This window comes from Saccopteryx leptura, chromosome 3 (genome assembly GCF_036850995.1).
Source record: "Saccopteryx leptura isolate mSacLep1 chromosome 3, mSacLep1_pri_phased_curated, whole genome shotgun sequence".
In the NCBI taxonomy this organism is placed as follows: domain Eukaryota; kingdom Metazoa; phylum Chordata; class Mammalia; order Chiroptera; family Emballonuridae; genus Saccopteryx; species Saccopteryx leptura.
Genome location: NC_089505.1, coordinates 364771204 through 364788642, shown reverse-complemented (window position 1 = coordinate 364788642; position 17439 = coordinate 364771204). Strand labels below are relative to the sequence as shown.

Genomic DNA, 17439 nt, shown 5'->3' with positions numbered 1-17439 from the left:
AGCCCCGGAGAAAATGACGAGCACACCGTTGTTCCGTCTCTCCCATTACCGTTAACGTCTTTGGGTCTCAGTCTCCTGTTGGTCCTCTTTTGAGCGGAGGCTGAAAGGGAGAGAGGCTGAGGCCCTTGCACACAGGTGCTGTGACATCTGTCAGCTGCACGTGCATCTGGAGAAGGCAGACCAGGTGTGGTTCTTCCCGTACTGCACGATGAGACCCAATAAATATTCCAGTCGGTTTGTCTTTTTTGGTTTTATGTGTTTTTGAGAAATGTGGTAGATGCTGGTGCATGAATAGATAGCTAAGGTGAGATTAGATAGACAATGAAGTTAAAAAAGTCTTTACTCCCTCATCATGGGAAGCTTTCTTCTATTAAAAACACACACACACACACACACACACACACACACACACACACACAGCCCTGGCCAGTTGGCTCAGAAGTAGAGCGTTGGCTGGGCGTGTGGAAGTACTGGGTTTGATTCCTGGCCAGGACACACAGGAGAAGCGCCCATCTGCTTCTCCACCCCTCCCCCTCTCCTTCCTCTCTCTCTGTCTCTCTCTTCCCCTCCTGCAGCCAAGGCTCCATTGGAGCAAAGTTGGCCCAGGCACTGAGGATGGCTCCATGGCCTCTGCCTCAGGTGCTAGAATGGCTCCAGTTGCAACAGAACAATGGCCCAGATGGACAGAGCATCACCCCCTGTTGGGCATGCCGGGTGGATCCCGGTCGGGCGCATGCGGGAGTTTCTCTGCCTCCCTGCTTCTCACTTCAGAAAAATAGAAAAAAATAAAATAAAATGAGGGAGTTTATGTAGTTGGTCTTTGGAGATCACCTATGAGTCACCAATAACCCACCAAAGATGGATGCCAAGGACTGAGACAAGAACTTTTTCCAGACGTGCCCTAAATATGCACTTGCCATTCTAGTTATTAGGAGAGGGACCACAGTCACCTTGAAGATCTGCTGCTCATCCTGTCTTGGGTCCCAGAATTGTTTTAAAATTAGGATTTATCCCAGTGCCTGGAAAGTCAGGAAATGCAAATGCCCACTCTGACACCTGAGATTAATACTATGGTAATTGTAAAAAAACTGAAGCCAAATCCACCCACCCTCTACTTGAGATCTGTGTACCAGGCAAAAGGTGTCGTGTCACCAGAGGTCCTAAAATCTCCCATCTTTAAAAATCCCTGTCTTGACTCAGTGAGCAAGATGGGGGAAATCTGAAATGATAAAAATCTGATGCTTCTAGATTTAGTCTGTCCTCACTGCAGACTCACTGGTGCCAGGCTGGGCAGCTCTGCCTGCTCCATGACGCCTAGCCCCTGCCTCTTAGTCTAAGCACAGCTGACGCCCAGTGCCCCACAGGCTTGGGTCCACCACCCTCGTGGGGGCGGGGTCTGCACTTCCCCACTTCTGGCCGCTGATACAGGGTGTCTTTGAGAATGAGGCGGGGGCCCTGGGACACCACTCCGCACTCCCACACACACTCCAGAAACACTGGCAGTTCGTGCCAATAGGGTCTTGACCATGCATAGAAGCCGAAGGACACATGCTTCCCTGACTTCTGTCACTCGAGTGGATGGCTCTGAGGTCACCTCATGAGACGCCTTACACCAGAGAGTAGGCTGGATCTCAGGCCACCCAGTGATGGCCAATCATAAATGGATCCTCTTAAAGCACTTTTCCTCCTTCCACTTCGGTGGCTCCCTGAGGTCCCCACACCCCAGAGCAATCCCTGCCTGTGAGCCCTGGGCTCGGCTCTGCTTTAGGAGAACCGGGACCCAGACAGTGGCGCCTGCACAGGCTGCCTCCCAGTGGCAGGGAAGGGCACACAGGGCAGAGCTAAGACCCAGGGTTTGGTGCTCCTGCTTTTTCGTGCATTTGAACTTGGTACTTGAGATCCATAATTTATCAAATGAGACTAGGTAACAGGACCCAACAAGTTGAATTGGAAAGAAGGCAGGTGGGATAGCAAACTCCGCAGACTGCTCACATTACACCTAAAGAAACAGGTTCGGAAACGTGGAGTGACAGGTCCCAGTCTGTCAATGCGAGGACTGGGAAGAGTAATGAACACATTTATGTGGGCGTGGCCAGTGACCCTCACCTAAGTGATTCACGGATAAGTCACAGATAACCTGAGGGCGGAAGTTCCCTCCATCATGTCACCGGTGAGGACTTCAGAGCTCAGTGTAGTCACTGCCTGAGGCCATCTGGACAGGCCCTTCCCTGCTGCTCACTGCTTTGCTGAGCTGCCTCCAGGAGTCCCAGAGGCCATCAGGCCACAGAGTGGTACAAACTCACAGGGCGGCAGAGGGTCCAGAGTAGCCATTACTTTAGAGGGGGCGGGGTTCACCCAGAGGCCAGCAGGCTACAGTGGTACAAACTCACAGGGCGGCGGAGGGTCCAGAGTAGCCATTACTTGAGGGGGCGGGGTTCACCCAGAGGCCAGCAGGCTACAGAGTGGTACAAACTCACAGGGCGGCAGAGGGTCCAGAGTAGCCATTACTTTAGGGGGCGGGGTTCACCCAGAGGCCAGCAGGCTACAGAGTGGTACAAACTCACAGGGCGGCGGAGGGTCCAGAGCAGCCACTATTTTAGGGGGCGGGGTTCAAACAGGCACAGGACAGGAAGACAGATGCAGAGCTGTGGCTGGGCTTCCACACTGCACACGGGCACCTCCCCGAGCCACGCAGCCTGTGACCAGCAGTCCAGGGTCCGACACTGCCAGGGGATGTGAGAAGGAATCCAGGAATCCATCCGACAACCTGCTTTTCACTAAAAAGTTTCGTTTTTAACTACAGCAAAATAGTGAATATATTTATCTAATAACTGTAATAACAGCTATTATAAAAATATACTTATGCACAAGTGTTTTGATTTTGTTTTATTGTTTACATATGAATTGCACAGTGAATTTTTACATTTCAAAAAAAAAACCTTACTTCATTACATTTATTACATATATTGCCATGAATGAGACAAATGAGATCCATTTTCAGACTGGAAGAAGAGAAATATTTTGAGGAGGGAAAGTTAATTGCTGGTAAAGTGTTGTGTTATTCTAGAAAATGCTAAATTCAGAGTATTAAGGAAGTGTGTGTGTGTGTGTGTGTGTGTGTGTGTTCAGGCTAATTCTAATGACAACCGAACTCTGAGCAAAGACAACACAAGTATAATAGGTACACGGAAACATTAACATCCAATATCAAGGAAAAAAAAAAGAATGATATAAGCAACTGTATACAGCAAAAAGAAAGTGATTAACAGTTTATTAAAATTTTCAAATATCTACAAAAATATAGCAATACAGTGAACTTCAACTCCACCACTTTCTGTCTTAACCTGGCTGCGACGCAGGATCTCAGGGAGGGACCCCAAGGGACCATCGCTTCTTGGGGATCACTGTTAACAAGACCAATACCCTAGGGCATCCGGATGTCTCCTGTGATTTATAATCAGCGGTGTGCAGAGAGAGGTGCGATGCCAGGAGCTGCAACGCTGTCCTTCCCACGCGGCGCGTGCGCTGACAATCAGAGGGCGGAGGTGTGCCCTCCTCGCACGGCTCCGACACATTTCTTCACACGAAAGCACAGTGTTCATCTATAAAGTGACATCCACGTGGATGATGATTGCTTTACATGTCCCCTGCTTTGATTTTATAAGTATGTCAAATTAATCATCTTTAAAAATACAGGAAAAAAAGGAAAATTAAGAAAACAAACATGAAATTTGGCCTTTAAGTGGTGAAACATTTCCGCTGACCAAGAGGCAATACAGTAGCAGCTGCACCAGGGCCCCAGGGCCCGCAGTGGCGCCCGCACCGTCACCCGGGCCACAAGGTCGTCCTCGTCGGCACTGACTGAGCGTCCACAGCGTTTGAGTGCCATTTTATGGGTTTAAAAGACTAGAATCTTTTGCAAGATGTTTTGAGACGCTGTACTTTGGTTTAAATATTCCAAAAATTTTGAGCATGCTTCTTCCTGTTCTCTGTTTCTACTACAGGTGCCCCGATGACCAGCAACGCAGGTGCGGCAGGCCCTTTTCCCCTGCAGTTTGCCAAACAGAACAAACGCCAGGAACTGAACTGCTCTTTGAGCTACAATTTCTGATATGTGTATTTTTTTAAGTAAAAAGAAATAAAATCTGAAAAGAGAGAACTATAAACAGACTATTTTATAAAAATGTTCTAAGAGAATGTTTTAAAACTGGCGAAGAAAATTGTTCATTTTGCTGTGTGTATTGGAACTCACAAAAACATACACTAGTCTTAAGGAAATGTACAGTCCTCAGATCAGAAGACACTATGGGTCTGTTAGCTCATGCGTACAGTCAGCGCATGTTACTCTGGCGCTTCAATCAACAGAGGCTACACTGACAATCCTTAGCACACTTGACTGCTAAAACCATAAGCACCCTTTTCAAATGTAATATAACAAACCCTACACAGAAATGCATAAAGCCACAGTTCAAATCCTATCAATTAAGTCCATTTCGATAATTTTCTGACTATGAGGATTTAAGACAATGCACAATATAAAAATGTAAATGGATGCATTCTTAGTAAAAATCAAAGTGTACTCTTCACAGGTGAACTAGTGTCTGTTTTAAATGTCTTTTTTTATACTAAATATATAGCTCATTTAATTGATGGAGCAAAAGCAAAATACTACTATAATTTCAAAGCACAGCCTGTAAACTAATACATCTTATGATGTAAAAATATTGCACAGTTTGGTATCCTGAGAGTAAGCTCTAAGCCTCTCAAGCAGAATGATCAAACTCTCGGCAGAAAATACAGTATCACAAGAACCACACTTCAAATATGGCGATTTTAGGGTCCCATTCTAGGAATATTATTCAGTAGCTGTCACTACCATAAACAAGGTGAGGAGTGCCTATCACACACTGTCACGGTATGTGGATCAAGGGATGCCTGTCACAGCAGCTACAACACAGCGACAAAGAGCCCTGGAACACTCGGCGGCATCAGGACGAGAACCGATTTCTATGCTTTTGCTTTTGCATACAACCAAGAACAAAAGACCCGCCATTCATCTTCCAACCCTCGGAAGGCTTGTTTCTTTTAAAATTATCTGTTTGTGAAAAGTTTGAAATATACTGTTTAACAATGAAATAATGTTGGGACCAATACATGTTCAACTTTAAAAGCCAACAGGGACCTCAAAAAAAAGTTAACATGGCATAAATCTATCTTCAAAAATACTCTAAATCATAGATAGTTTCAACATTTCTAATACAGTGTGCCAAGTATTTGGTCAAAGGTAAGTTCCGTTGGTATTTCCAAGAATTATGTTATGTGCATTAAGTAAACCCTGAACACAAACAGCCTGGCGTTAACTTTTAGGCTTTAAAATCCTACGCTGAGGTCTTCCTGAGCCACTCAGTACACACACAGATCTGGAAACTTCATCTCATAGACTGGGACAGACTGGTACTGGGCATGCCCAGAAGTAATGGTCAGTGTTCCCGACGGACTGGGAGGAGGGCTGGAAAAGAAGAAGGGGCATGGTCAGTGGGGGAGCTCAGAAGCACTTCGTTGCACAACCATCCCAACCCCTGGGCCTCCACTGTGGGACCGCTGAGACGCAGCTGCCGGCCAGCTGTGAGGCCTCGGAGAACGGGCCGCGGTGGGATCAGGCTGTTCCTAAGTCAGACCCGGACACTTCCTTCTGACTACATACGCATAGTTTTCATAATGGGATCAAATATACGCATTCTTGTAAACTTGCTGTTTCACTAGCAAGTATCTTTCAAATACATATGTACTCTTTTTTGATGATAGCGTAGTATTTCATTATATGGATATGTATATTCATAATTGATTTAATCCAGTGGATAAATGCAGGCTAACCTCCATTGTTCATTGTTATAAATACTGCACACAGGTCTCTTCTTATACATACATTTATCCTGACTGACTGCCTCCTTGGTTTGTAGTCACACAAAGAGAATTTCTGGATCAAAGTGTATTCACAACTTCAACTTTGGTCATGCTGCCAGAATACCAATAACTCACACTTACAACATTTGAGTGTAATTAGTCTTTTATACCATTATAAACCTTGGGTATAATCAATCATTTTGTCTTTAAATCTTTGCCAATCTGAAAAGCAGAAAGGAATTCACTCCTATTTTTATTTTTGATTTTGGGCTACCACTAATGCCACATATCCCTGTATATTTAGTATCCATTTTATGTTCCTTTTAAAATGAATGAGCTATTTGAGTCTACAGCCTCTATTTCTACTCAGCTGTTTTTTCCTTACCAATGTGGGAAACAAATTTTGTCATATGATACAAATGCCTTTCCACAATCCATTATTTAATCTCAATCTTTTTTTTTTTTTTTTTTTTTGCCAAATGCTTCAAAACCTGACAAAAATTCAGTATCTTTCTTATGATTTCTAGCTGTGTGTATTATGCTATGAAAAACTTTCTCCAGACCAAGATTACAAAACTAATTCCTGTCAATATTCCAGTATTTCATGTATTTTCTAAACAGAGTTAAAATAAAATGTTCTATTCTGGTGAAAGAAGTGGAGAACCCCCCCTCCCCCTCTCCTTTGCTGGCCAGTAGTGACCAGCAGTTATCCAAAGAGTCACTGAACACCTGTTCTCCCCCCCCCCCCAGATCTGCTGTCTCCTCTGCTCTGCTCACCTGTGCAGAGTCCACCCCGCTGCAGAGCCGGACGTCCATCACGATCCCTACCAGGCACGGCAGAGGCGCCCACCCTCCCCTCCGCAGCAGTCTCCTGACTGTGCTGTCCTGAATGCTGACACACTGCCCTCAGCGTCAGCTGTTCAGATAGAGACAGAGACTGCAACTCTACCGTACTCTGCGGAGAACCGGTGCCTTTAAGGTGCTAACTCCCTGCCCAGTAATGAGGGAGGACTTTCCGTTTGTGTAAGTGTTCTCATGCCTACTGCTCAGTTTCATCGCTATTTCTTGTCACGTGCAGTTCTTAGAGTCTGTTAGTATTTTACAGGTACGGATGTAATTCATTGTAATGAATTATATACAGTAATGAATTGTCACCATGTCCAAGTATTAACTTCATATAATTATCTAACTGTAAACTGTTCTCAATTAAGTTATTCATTTGGTTTCTTATATTTCCCTGACATTATCCTACTTTTGGCAAAAACTGTTCAGTATTTATAATGTCTCTTTATGTTTTGTTTTGTTTTTTAGAGACAGAGAGTGAGTCAGAGAGAGGGACAGACAGGGACAGACAGGAACGGAGAGAGATGAGAAGCATCAATCATTAGTTTTTCATTGCGCGTTGCAATACCTTAGTTGTTCATTGATTGCTCTCATGTGCCTTGACCGTGGGGCTACAGCAGACCGAGTGACCCCCTGCTCAAGCCAGTGACCTTGGGTTCAAGCTGGTGAGCTTTTGCTCAAACCAGACGAGCCCGCGCTCAAGCTGGCGACCTCGGGGTCTCGAACCTGGGTCCTCGGCATCCCAGTCCGACGCTCTATCCACTGCGCCACCGCCTGGTCAGGCTTTATGTTTTTATTGAGAGATAATTTTCAGAGTGAAATGAAGATGTTATTAAGTATACTGTTAGACAAATCTCTAAGCCCATGGGAACCACCCCTAATAAAGATACTGAACATTCTCCTTGTGTCTCCTCCTCCGTGCCCACACCCACATCCAGCAGGTAGGTTCTGGCCTCTGTCCCGGAAATGAGTGTGACTTGTTTCTGAATCCATTCGAACGGTCTATACAGCCTACAGGACTGGTCCACACAAGCTGTACTCTTTTATGCCTGATTTCTTTTGCTCAATGTTTTCTTTTCTAGATTTATGCAAAAAAATGTATTTCTTTTTATTGCTGAGTATTTCACTAAGTAAAATTACCACTCCTGTTTATTGTCTTTCCATTCTCCTGCTGATGAACATTTAGTAATTACGGAAAACTGTGAAGACATGTCTTTTTTAAATAAAAGTTTCGATTTCTGTGGGTGGATACTGAGCAGGGGACTAGAGGATCAAGAGCAGGTGCACAGTGCACCCTCTCAGGACGTGCTGCGTCCGCAAGTGTCCGCACCCCCCACTCCCACCAGCAAGGCGGGAAGTTCTTCTGTAACGTCCACTACACTTGAGGTCTGTGCGGTGGACTCTTCTCTTTCAGATACTACCTCATCCAGTTCCTGACGAGAACTTGGTTCTTTTTCACAGTCTCTACTTCTCTCCTAAAGTATGTGCTTCTCTTCCTTTACATTCTCTGGGGCGTGCGTGTGTATGCACCGAGCACGTGTGAAGGTCCCGGTCTACCCACCCCGGGTCCTCTGTGGGGCTGCGTGCTCCTGTGGCATCTTCCACCCCGGGTCCTCTGTGGGGCTGCGTGCTCCTGTGGCATCTTCCACCCCGGGTCCTCTGTGGGGCTGCATGCTCCTGTGGCATCTTCCACCCCGGGTCCTCTGTGGGGCTGTGTGCTCCTGTGGCATCTTCCACCCCGGGTCCTCTGTGGGGCTGTGTGCTCCTGTGGCATCTTCCACCCCGGGTCCTCTGTGGGGCTGTGTGCTCCTGTGGCATCTTCCACCCCGGGTCCTCTGTGGGGCTGCGTGCTCCTGTGGCATCTTCCACCCCGGGTCCTCTGTGGGGCTGCGTGCTCCTGCGGCATCTTCCACCCCGGGTCCTCTGTGGGGCTGCGTGCTCCTGTGGCATCTTCCTGCTGCCTGCCTTTCTTACCACCTGGTACTGCACGCAGGCCACGGCCAAGGAAAGAAGAGTGGAGACTGCAGTATCACATGGTTCTGTGTCTTCTCTCGAGAACACAAACTCTCCCCTCTGGGTGTGAGCAAGGCACAGCGACAAGAGCAAGTCCAGCACCAGGAGCCCTGGAGGCACACTGCGAGCTCTGTTCAGCCACCAGGACTGCTGCTTCCTCACTAGGGGACCTCGGACAAGCCACCTAGCTTCTACGTGCCTCTGTTTCTACACTTGTGAGGGAAAAATAACCACGACCTATTTTTAGGTCTGCTGTAAATATTAAATGAAATAATGCACTTAGCAGAGTGCCCAGAACACCATAAATGTTTTAATAAATGTTAACACTTAGTAAGTATTCAATAGATACTATTAGTAGTTTCAGTACCAACAGCACAGAATTGGTCACAACAAGCACTCTGGAATACGGAGCTTCCGCAGTTCTGACAGTGCCGTTAGCGGTAGCACGGTGGCCTCCAGCAATGAGCATTTTACGAACATGGCTGCGGATCTGAACTTTGGTTTCCCACTCACTAGCTGGATGAACTCCAGTGAGTTACTTTACTTCTCTAGCCTCAGTGTCTTTTCCTGGAAAATGAGAAAAACAGCATCTGCCTCACTGTGCCGGCTGCGGGGGGGCTAGCAGGAAGGAGGACGCACGGCGAGCGCACAGGTCAGGCACCCGGCAGACTCTCACGGACAGAGCACACGGCACTCTCACGGACAGAGCACACGGCACTCTCACGGACAGAGCAGGCACGGCACTCTCACGGACAGAGCACACGGCACTCTCACGGACAGAGCACACGGCACTCTCACGGACAGAGCAGGCACGGCACTCTCACGGACAGAGCAGGCACGGCACTCTCACGGACAGAGCAGGCACGGCACTCTCACGGACAGAGCACACGGCACTCTCACGGACAGAGCACACGGCACTCTCACGGACAGAGCACGCGGCACTCTCACGGACAGAGCACGCGGCACTCTCACGGACAGAGCACGCGGCACTCTCACGGACAGAGCAGGCACGGCACTCTCACGGACAGAGCACACGGCACTCTCACGGACAGAGCACACGGCACTCTCACGGACAGAGCACGCGGCACTCTCACGGACAGAGCACACGGCACTCTCACGGACAGAGCACACGGCACTCTCACGGACAGAGCACACGGCACTCTCACGGACAGAGCACGCGGCACTCTGACGGACAGAGCACGCACGGCACTCTCACGGACAGAGCACGCGGCACTCTCACGGACAGAGCACGCACGGCACTCTCACGGACAGAGCACACGGCACTCTCACGGACAGAGCACGCGGCACTCTGACGGACAGAGCACGCACGGCACTCTCACGGACAGAGCACGCGGCACTCTCACGGACAGAGCACGCGGCACTCTCACGGACAGAGCACACGGCACTCTCACGGACAGAGCACACGGCACTCTCACGGACAGAGCACGCACGGCACTCTCACGGACAGAGCACGCACGGCACTCTCACGGACAGAGCACGCACGGCACTCTCACGGACAGAGCACGCGGCACTCTCACGGACAGAGCACACGGCACTCTCACGGACAGAGCACACGGCACTCTCACGGACAGAGCACACGGCACTCTCACGGACAGAGCACACACGGCACTCTCACGGACAGAGCACACGGCACTCTCACGGACAGAGCACACGGCACTCTCACGGACAGAGCACACGGCACTCTCACGGACAGAGCACACGGCACTCTCACGGACAGAGCACACGGCACTCTCACGGACAGAGCACACGGCACTCTCACGGACAGAGCACACGGCACTCTCACGGACAGAGCACACGGCACTCTCACGGACAGAGCACACGGCACTCTCACGGACAGAGCACACGGCACTCTCACGGACAGAGCACACACGGCACTCTCACGGACAGAGCACACGGCACTCTCACGGACAGAGCACACGGCACTCTCACGGACAGAGCACACGGCACTCTCACGGACAGAGCACACGGCACTCTCACGGACAGAGCACGCGGCACTCTCACGGACAGAGCACGCGGCACTCTCACGGACAGAGCACACGGCACTCTCACGGACAGAGCACACGGCACTCTCACGGACAGAGCACACGGCACTCTCACGGACAGAGCAGGCACGGCACTCTCACGGACAGAGCACACGGCACTCTCACGGACAGAGCACGCACGGCACTCTCACGGACAGAGCACGGGGCACTCTCACGGACAGAGCAGGCAGCACAGGAAGGGCCACGCCAGCAATCTCCTCTGAACAGAGTCTCTCGCACACTGCATGGTGCAGGCCATTCTCTGCTCTGTAATTCTGTAAATGAGTGACTCTTAATTGACGGGGTTGGCAGGAATGGCGGGAAAGGCCTAGAATAAGGTGGGATACTGAGGAGAACACAGCCTACGCACAGAGGAGGAAAAAAGGCTGAGATGAAAAGTAGACTAGAGCATGCACCTGCCTGTCCCCGGGTCCTGGGGCTGAAGCGGAGCAGGCTCTGGGCATCGAGTAAAGGTGTAAGGATGGCGCTGCACTGGGGAGACAGGCGGTGCAGGCGCGGCTTCCCCAGGCTCCTCTACAGCCCCCCACCCCGCAGAGGCGCCCCGCGGGCAGGGCGCAGGGGACAGGCGGAAGAGCTTCCCCCTCAGCGGGCCACGTGCGCTGGGACTTGACCAGCACCACACTCAGAGCCGAGTGTGCTCGCTCCGTATGCTCCAGAGCACAGGGCAACTCAGGGGGCTCCGTGGGTCTGATTCAGAAAAGCTTGCTGAAAGTTTAATTTTCATGGAGTGAAATGTATATATTATGTGTACTGTTTACCCTGGGAGAACTATGAGGTTGAACCATAAAACTGTACCGTTTGCAGGTCAAAATGGTTAAATAGGAGGAATGACCTGGCTCAATATACCATCCGCATGCGAGTCTTCCAAAGTCCCCAGAGACCCTCACAGGGGCGTCCTAACGGGCGGCAGGGAAAGAAATGGCAGCAGACTGTCCAGCGGAGAGAACGGCTACTAAGACAAAGGACCTATAGGGTCTCAGGTTTACCCTAAATGAAACACATGATCACTAAACAGCATCAGCCACACACTTAGAGGGGCAACAGTTCCTATGTGGTGTCCCATTGCTACTGTAGTAACAAGTAACAAAACCCTTACCGTATGGTGAGTTCCAGGATCTGGGCAAGTCTATCATGAAGCAAATTTGCCTATAAAAGTGAAAGAAATGTTAATGAACCTACTATTTTCCAAACAGTCACAGGGAACACTGTAAGTGCAATTCGGGAGACAAAGCATAACCTTGGCCATTGAGCTGACCGCGCAGGATGCGCTGATGTTTGGTTCAGTGTGTCTCGTCTACTACAGTTTCTCTTTCATCCCTTTCCTGGTCTCGCTGGCAAAAACCAAGCAACAGACACTCAAAATAAAATATGCAGAACACATCACTAAGAGCCACTGCAAAAAAAGAGGCACCACTGCAACACCTCTCATCCACACGTAGTTTGGGATCTCTCCTTGTTACACAAGGAAATTATTCAGGCTCCAGAGCCACCCCCGCCTTCAAGTTTTCCGGCCCTATCCGATACACTCTGTCGTGTTCTGCTGATCTACCTGAGCACGGAATCTACCAACCAATTACCAGGAAAGTTTCCCCCAAAACCACCCCACCCCTGCCCTTCAGCATTACCCACTCACTTTGGATTCACACTGCGCTGCTATTTCTTCAAAAGGAGCTTTCTGGAATTTCTCTATCACCAGACGCCTCTTCTCCTTCTCCTGCTCCTCCATTCCGTTGGTGTCTGCGGACGTGTTTGTAAAGACCCGTTAAAAAAATACAGAATTTCATAGAAGCTTGCTAGCGACCTAAGAGTAAATAAATGGTCTCAAAACCAAACAAAAAGCATAATTTATCAGACTACTTATATGGAAAAAAGCAAAGGTACAACATTTTTTTTAATCTAAGGGTTAAAACTACACAAGACCTCCTTCTCATTGTCTACCTCTGTCTCTCTACCAAAAAAGTGGAGCCGGCTAGCTTCCCGAAGGTCAGGACACTTCCTGAAGAGGGCCCTTTCTTTCGTCATCACCACGCACTCACACAGATAGGGCGCTTCATTGAAAGTCCGCGCAACTTAATGTCAAATGGCATACAGGTGGGGTCATTTTGAACCATACTATTTTATATTTTAGCTTTTTCCATTTACCATAATCTGAAAAGTGACTTTTTTTTTAAGATGGAATGTGCTCTGGCCAAAGTCTGTGATACAGTAAAATAATAATTGTCACAAATAATCTCCTTTTATAAACAGACTTTTCTGGAGTTATGCAAGCATATCACAATGTATTTTAATGCCGCCTGTACTTGGTGGCCGGTATGCAGGCTGCACGAATTTACAGGAAACAAAGTATTTCCTTCCGTAGAAGGTGTGGAATGAAAACTGAGACACTCGGGAAGAACACACTGAGTGAGTGTGAACAGGACACAGGAGTATAATGAGAAGCGGGTTTGTAACAGGCGGCAAGAGAGAGGAGCTGGCAGGGTGTCCGTGGTCATGACAATGTCACCTTGATCCTTGCTACTTTATCAATGAAAACACCGAGGCAGAGAAATTAACCAATTCTTCTGACATCACACAGCTAGAAATGCTGGAGCCAAATTTCATATCCAGGTTAGCAGTCTTCACTTACTTTGTATAAAATATTACTCTGATTTGTTACACTGTAAAGGCCTAAAATGTAGCCAAATAAATCAATTATTTATATAGACATCAACTAAATATATATATATATTTTGCCACACTGCTTCTGTTTATTCTGGTGTATAAACATGCACTAAGGTAAAGATAAGCTATCAAAATATTAGGAAAGTTAATAAATACAAAAAAATCTCACCAATTGCTTTCTTTAATGCTTCAAAGGTGATTTCTTCAGTATTACTAACCTAGAGAAAAGTGATTTTCAGTAAAATAGTTAAGAAAGGTCAATATAAATAATACTTCCACCTAGTTACAAGTCATAGAAGAACGTTTATAAATTTTTTTCTTCTTTACATTGGCTCGATTTGTGATTATACTCCACAATGTCATATAATCTGTATTTTTTCATTGGATGTGACAATGGCCTGCTAGAGTGGTGGTCCCCAAACACGTTGCAGACTAATGCCGAGCCAGCAAAGGGTGCCTCCTCTCGGCAGCCCACCAGGGCTGAATCTGGGCTGAGTCCACACTCATCTCCAGGAGTGTGATGTGCAGCGGACTGGAGCCCCGCGGGCGGGCTGCTTCCAAAGGGAGCAGGGCTTGCAGATACTCAAGGCGGAGATTGTGCATAAATACAGTTTCAGCCACGTAACAGAGGAAAACTAAGCACTCGATAGCCTCTGTAATTTTGGCACCACATATAGTTTACAAATCAAAATGAAATCATCTAAAACTTGAAATGGTTTTAAAAAAAGAATGAGTGTCATCCACAGCTTCAAGTATACATTCTAGCTGTTCACAGGTGAACCACCAAGTCTATCTATTCTCCAGAAATATCCTCTAGCTTGGGGTTTTCAAATCTGTTGCTTTGAGATATGTGACAGGTATGAAATCCACTGCTTTGTGATTTTAAAAAGTCCATAATATTTTGTGGTGCCGGCACATTTTCAGGAGGAACGACATATCCAGCTACTACATTGTCTCTGAGTAAAAGTTAAGAAACGGTAGCGAGTACTTGCCTGGGGCTCTGGTCCTCCCTAATCTTAGCTCATGAGCGTCTCTGCTAAGTCTAAGCGGCCGGGCTAGCGGAGGAAAGGGCTGCCGCTCTGCGCCTTAGCTCCTCGGAGACAGAGGCTTTGGCTGGAAATCAAGCCGCAACAACAGTTCCACTGCCTCAGCTTCTCTACCGAGGGCTCACATTCCTAGTTGCAGTCAGATTACACTGGGGAATCTTCAGTTGCTTTGTTCTAGATGTTCGGAGCAGATATATAAGATTAGGCTCTGTCTGGTTAATCTGTACTTAGAAGCAAACTAGTACTCAATGAGAGAACAAAACTGTAGTTCATACAGCTGTTTAGGAGCGTACACAGCTTTTATAAACAGTTGTTTATAAACAACGCAGCACAGGAGAGAGAACGCTGGAGATTTTCCCTCATCACCTGCTCAGCTGTGTAAGTGGAAAGCTACCGTATTTGACCGAGTAGCACTTCTTCCCTATTTGTTCTCGTTCTCCTTAATTCAGGTAACTATGATTCAGTCTCAGCATCAAAACCAGGGCATTCTGTCCCTGTCCTTTTTTTAGCCTCCATTCTATAAATTGCCCTAAGTCATTTGGTCCTACCCACTCTGTCTTCAAACTAAGGTACTCCTGCCCGTCCCTCTTCCCCGTCCCCAGCCTGGCTGTGCTGGGTCCTCATGTCCACAAGGACAGGCCCCTACAAGGTTCTCCGAGCTGGCCTCACACCCTCCAGGCTCTTCTCATATTCGTTCTATGGAAACACAGCTCTGAAAAGACACTAGTGGAACCAGTGCCGCCCACTTCCTCCCAAGCTGCACACACAGCCCTACGGCTGGCGAGACAGCGTCTATAATACGTCTTCAATCTTGTTTCCCATGATTCCCTTTTGTGAGTCCTATTTTTTTTAAAAAACAACAGCTTTATAATAGTATTTAATGATTCATACTTTTCGTACAATGTAACTGTTATACACAGGCCACCTACTTCACTTGTTGCTCAGCTAAGCTAGAATCGGCTCCCACGCTACAGCTGGCTGTGTTGGAGTTACGGGAAACGGTGGAAAGGCCCCATCCCAGAGGGGTTCCAACATCCCTCTCCTCCTCTGCCTTGTCTGTGATTCTAACTCTAACCAAGGCTGGCCCGCATCCTTGGGCGTGCAGAAAATCTGCTCTTCGTCCTCATCCACTCAGACCACTGCCAGCTGCAGCCACCGTGCCGCTCCTAGCAACAGGCTCTGCCTCACATCGACTTGACATTAGAATTGTTTGTTAGCACCCATGCAGGGATCTTCTGTTATATTAGGGGAAAAGGCAAGAGTATATATGTATAAAAAGACCTGTTATTTGCTCTAGAATATACACAATCCTTTTAGCCAACCATTGTTTAATTTCGTACAAAGAAAAATTGAATATACATAACCTCCCATCCATTCTCCCAAATAATGAAGTGCTGAGCGTTACACCCTTTAGAGAGAAGAACTGGGTGCTGATTTCAAATGTCAGTCATCTCCATTACGCAGAGCATTCGTGCCCACAATGCCCAGCACAAGGGACCACAGGCCATGCCTGCAGAGCTTGGTTCTGTTACTGAAGGTGGTGATTTTGCTCAATAGGTAGAGATGCCGCTATTATATTTTGGCTATTTATCTTCTTGAATTAAATAAATATATATTATATATAAAAAGATTTTTAGAATCACTAACTGATTCGCGGTAAGCTAAAGTTTGAATCACAAATGTCGAAACTGATGCCTCAGTGGACCAGGTAGGTCAACAGACTATAGCAACAATTTGAGTCATATTGTCATATCAATAGAAAACACAAGTTTGCCATGATTTCCATCTAAACAATCTTCTGACTTTGTTTTTAAGTTATAAACCCTAAAAGCAGATCTCAGATATATCTGAAGACTAACTAGGATTATGTATGTAAAATATTTCAAATAATTTTGATCAAATATAACAGTAATGTTTTTTAAATGCGCAATTTTCTTACCTACCTCACTGTTAGCTAATGTACCCATTCTGGTAAATACCTAACTGATGCAAATTTCTGCTGTCCACACCATGAAATTAATTAGTTCTATCCTAGAAGGTAATTTCTTTTGTCTTCGGGTGTTTGAAAGATCACTCCTAATGTGCAGATCACTCCTAATGTGCAAAATCAGACCCATGATGGTAGCTGCGTTTGCAACTGCACTGTGTACAAGGAAATCTCAGGGCCTGTTCACTTTTCAAATGTGCGGCGTGAGGCATGTTTGACTTTGGACTTTAAGCAAAGCGGAAGGATCTTTAAACAAGTCAACAAATGTATTAATGGGCTTTTAATGTGAAGTTCATGTTCAAGAATCTTCCTCCTACATTGTCTTTATGCAAATGTCTTTTTAGTTCATTGTACCATGGGCTGTTTGAAACAGTTTGAAGTGCTCTATATGCAAAGTTTGAAGAAATAAAAATGCCTAGCCAGTCAAAATATATTGTACTCTTAACAAAATAAAGTGCATAAACTAGTGAGATGGATTTCTTTCCTCAAAATGTAACAGCAGCGCCCTGGCCGGTTGGCTCAGTGGTAGAGCGTCGGCCTGGCGTGCGGGGGTCCCGGGTTCGATTCCCGGCCAGGGCACACAGGAGAAGCGCCCATCTGCTTCTCCACCCCCACCCCCTCTCCTTCCTCTCTGTCTCTCTCTTCCCCTCTCGCAGCCAAGGCTCCATTGGAGCAAAGATGGCCCGGGTGCTGGGGATGGCTCCTTGGCCTCTGCCCCAGGCGCTAGAGTGGCTCTGGTCACAATAGAGTGACTCCCCGGAGGGGCAGAGCATCGCCCCCTGGTGGGCAGAGCGCCCCCCTGGTGGGCGTGCTGGGTGGATCCCGGTCGGGCAGATGCGGGAGTCTGTCTGACTGTCTCTCCCCGTTTCCAGCTTCAGAAAAATACAAAAAAAAAAAAAAATTAACAGCACCAACCAAAATC

At 47.5% G+C, this 17439-nt stretch overlaps 1 protein-coding gene across 2 annotated transcripts in view; it reads right to left on the bottom strand.

The window, feature by feature from the left end:
- Positions 1-2871: 2871 nt before the first annotated feature.
- Positions 2872-17439, bottom strand: part of EFR3A (EFR3 homolog A) — an 83302-nt gene continuing 68734 nt past the window's right edge. Inside the window, exons 20-23 of one of the 2 annotated variants that reach the window (XM_066379538.1) lie at positions 13654-13702; positions 12457-12560; positions 11920-11969; positions 2872-5509 (exon numbers count right to left, since the gene is read on the bottom strand). In XM_066379538.1, coding sequence (XP_066235635.1) covers positions 5404-5509; positions 11920-11969; positions 12457-12560; positions 13654-13702 — 309 coding nt within the window. In that variant the 3' untranslated portion in view covers positions 2872-5403. Of the gene's footprint in view, positions 5510-9052; positions 9328-11919; positions 11970-12456; positions 12561-13653; positions 13703-17439 lie in introns of those variants that run through there. The other variant, XM_066379539.1, reaches the window with a different exon arrangement.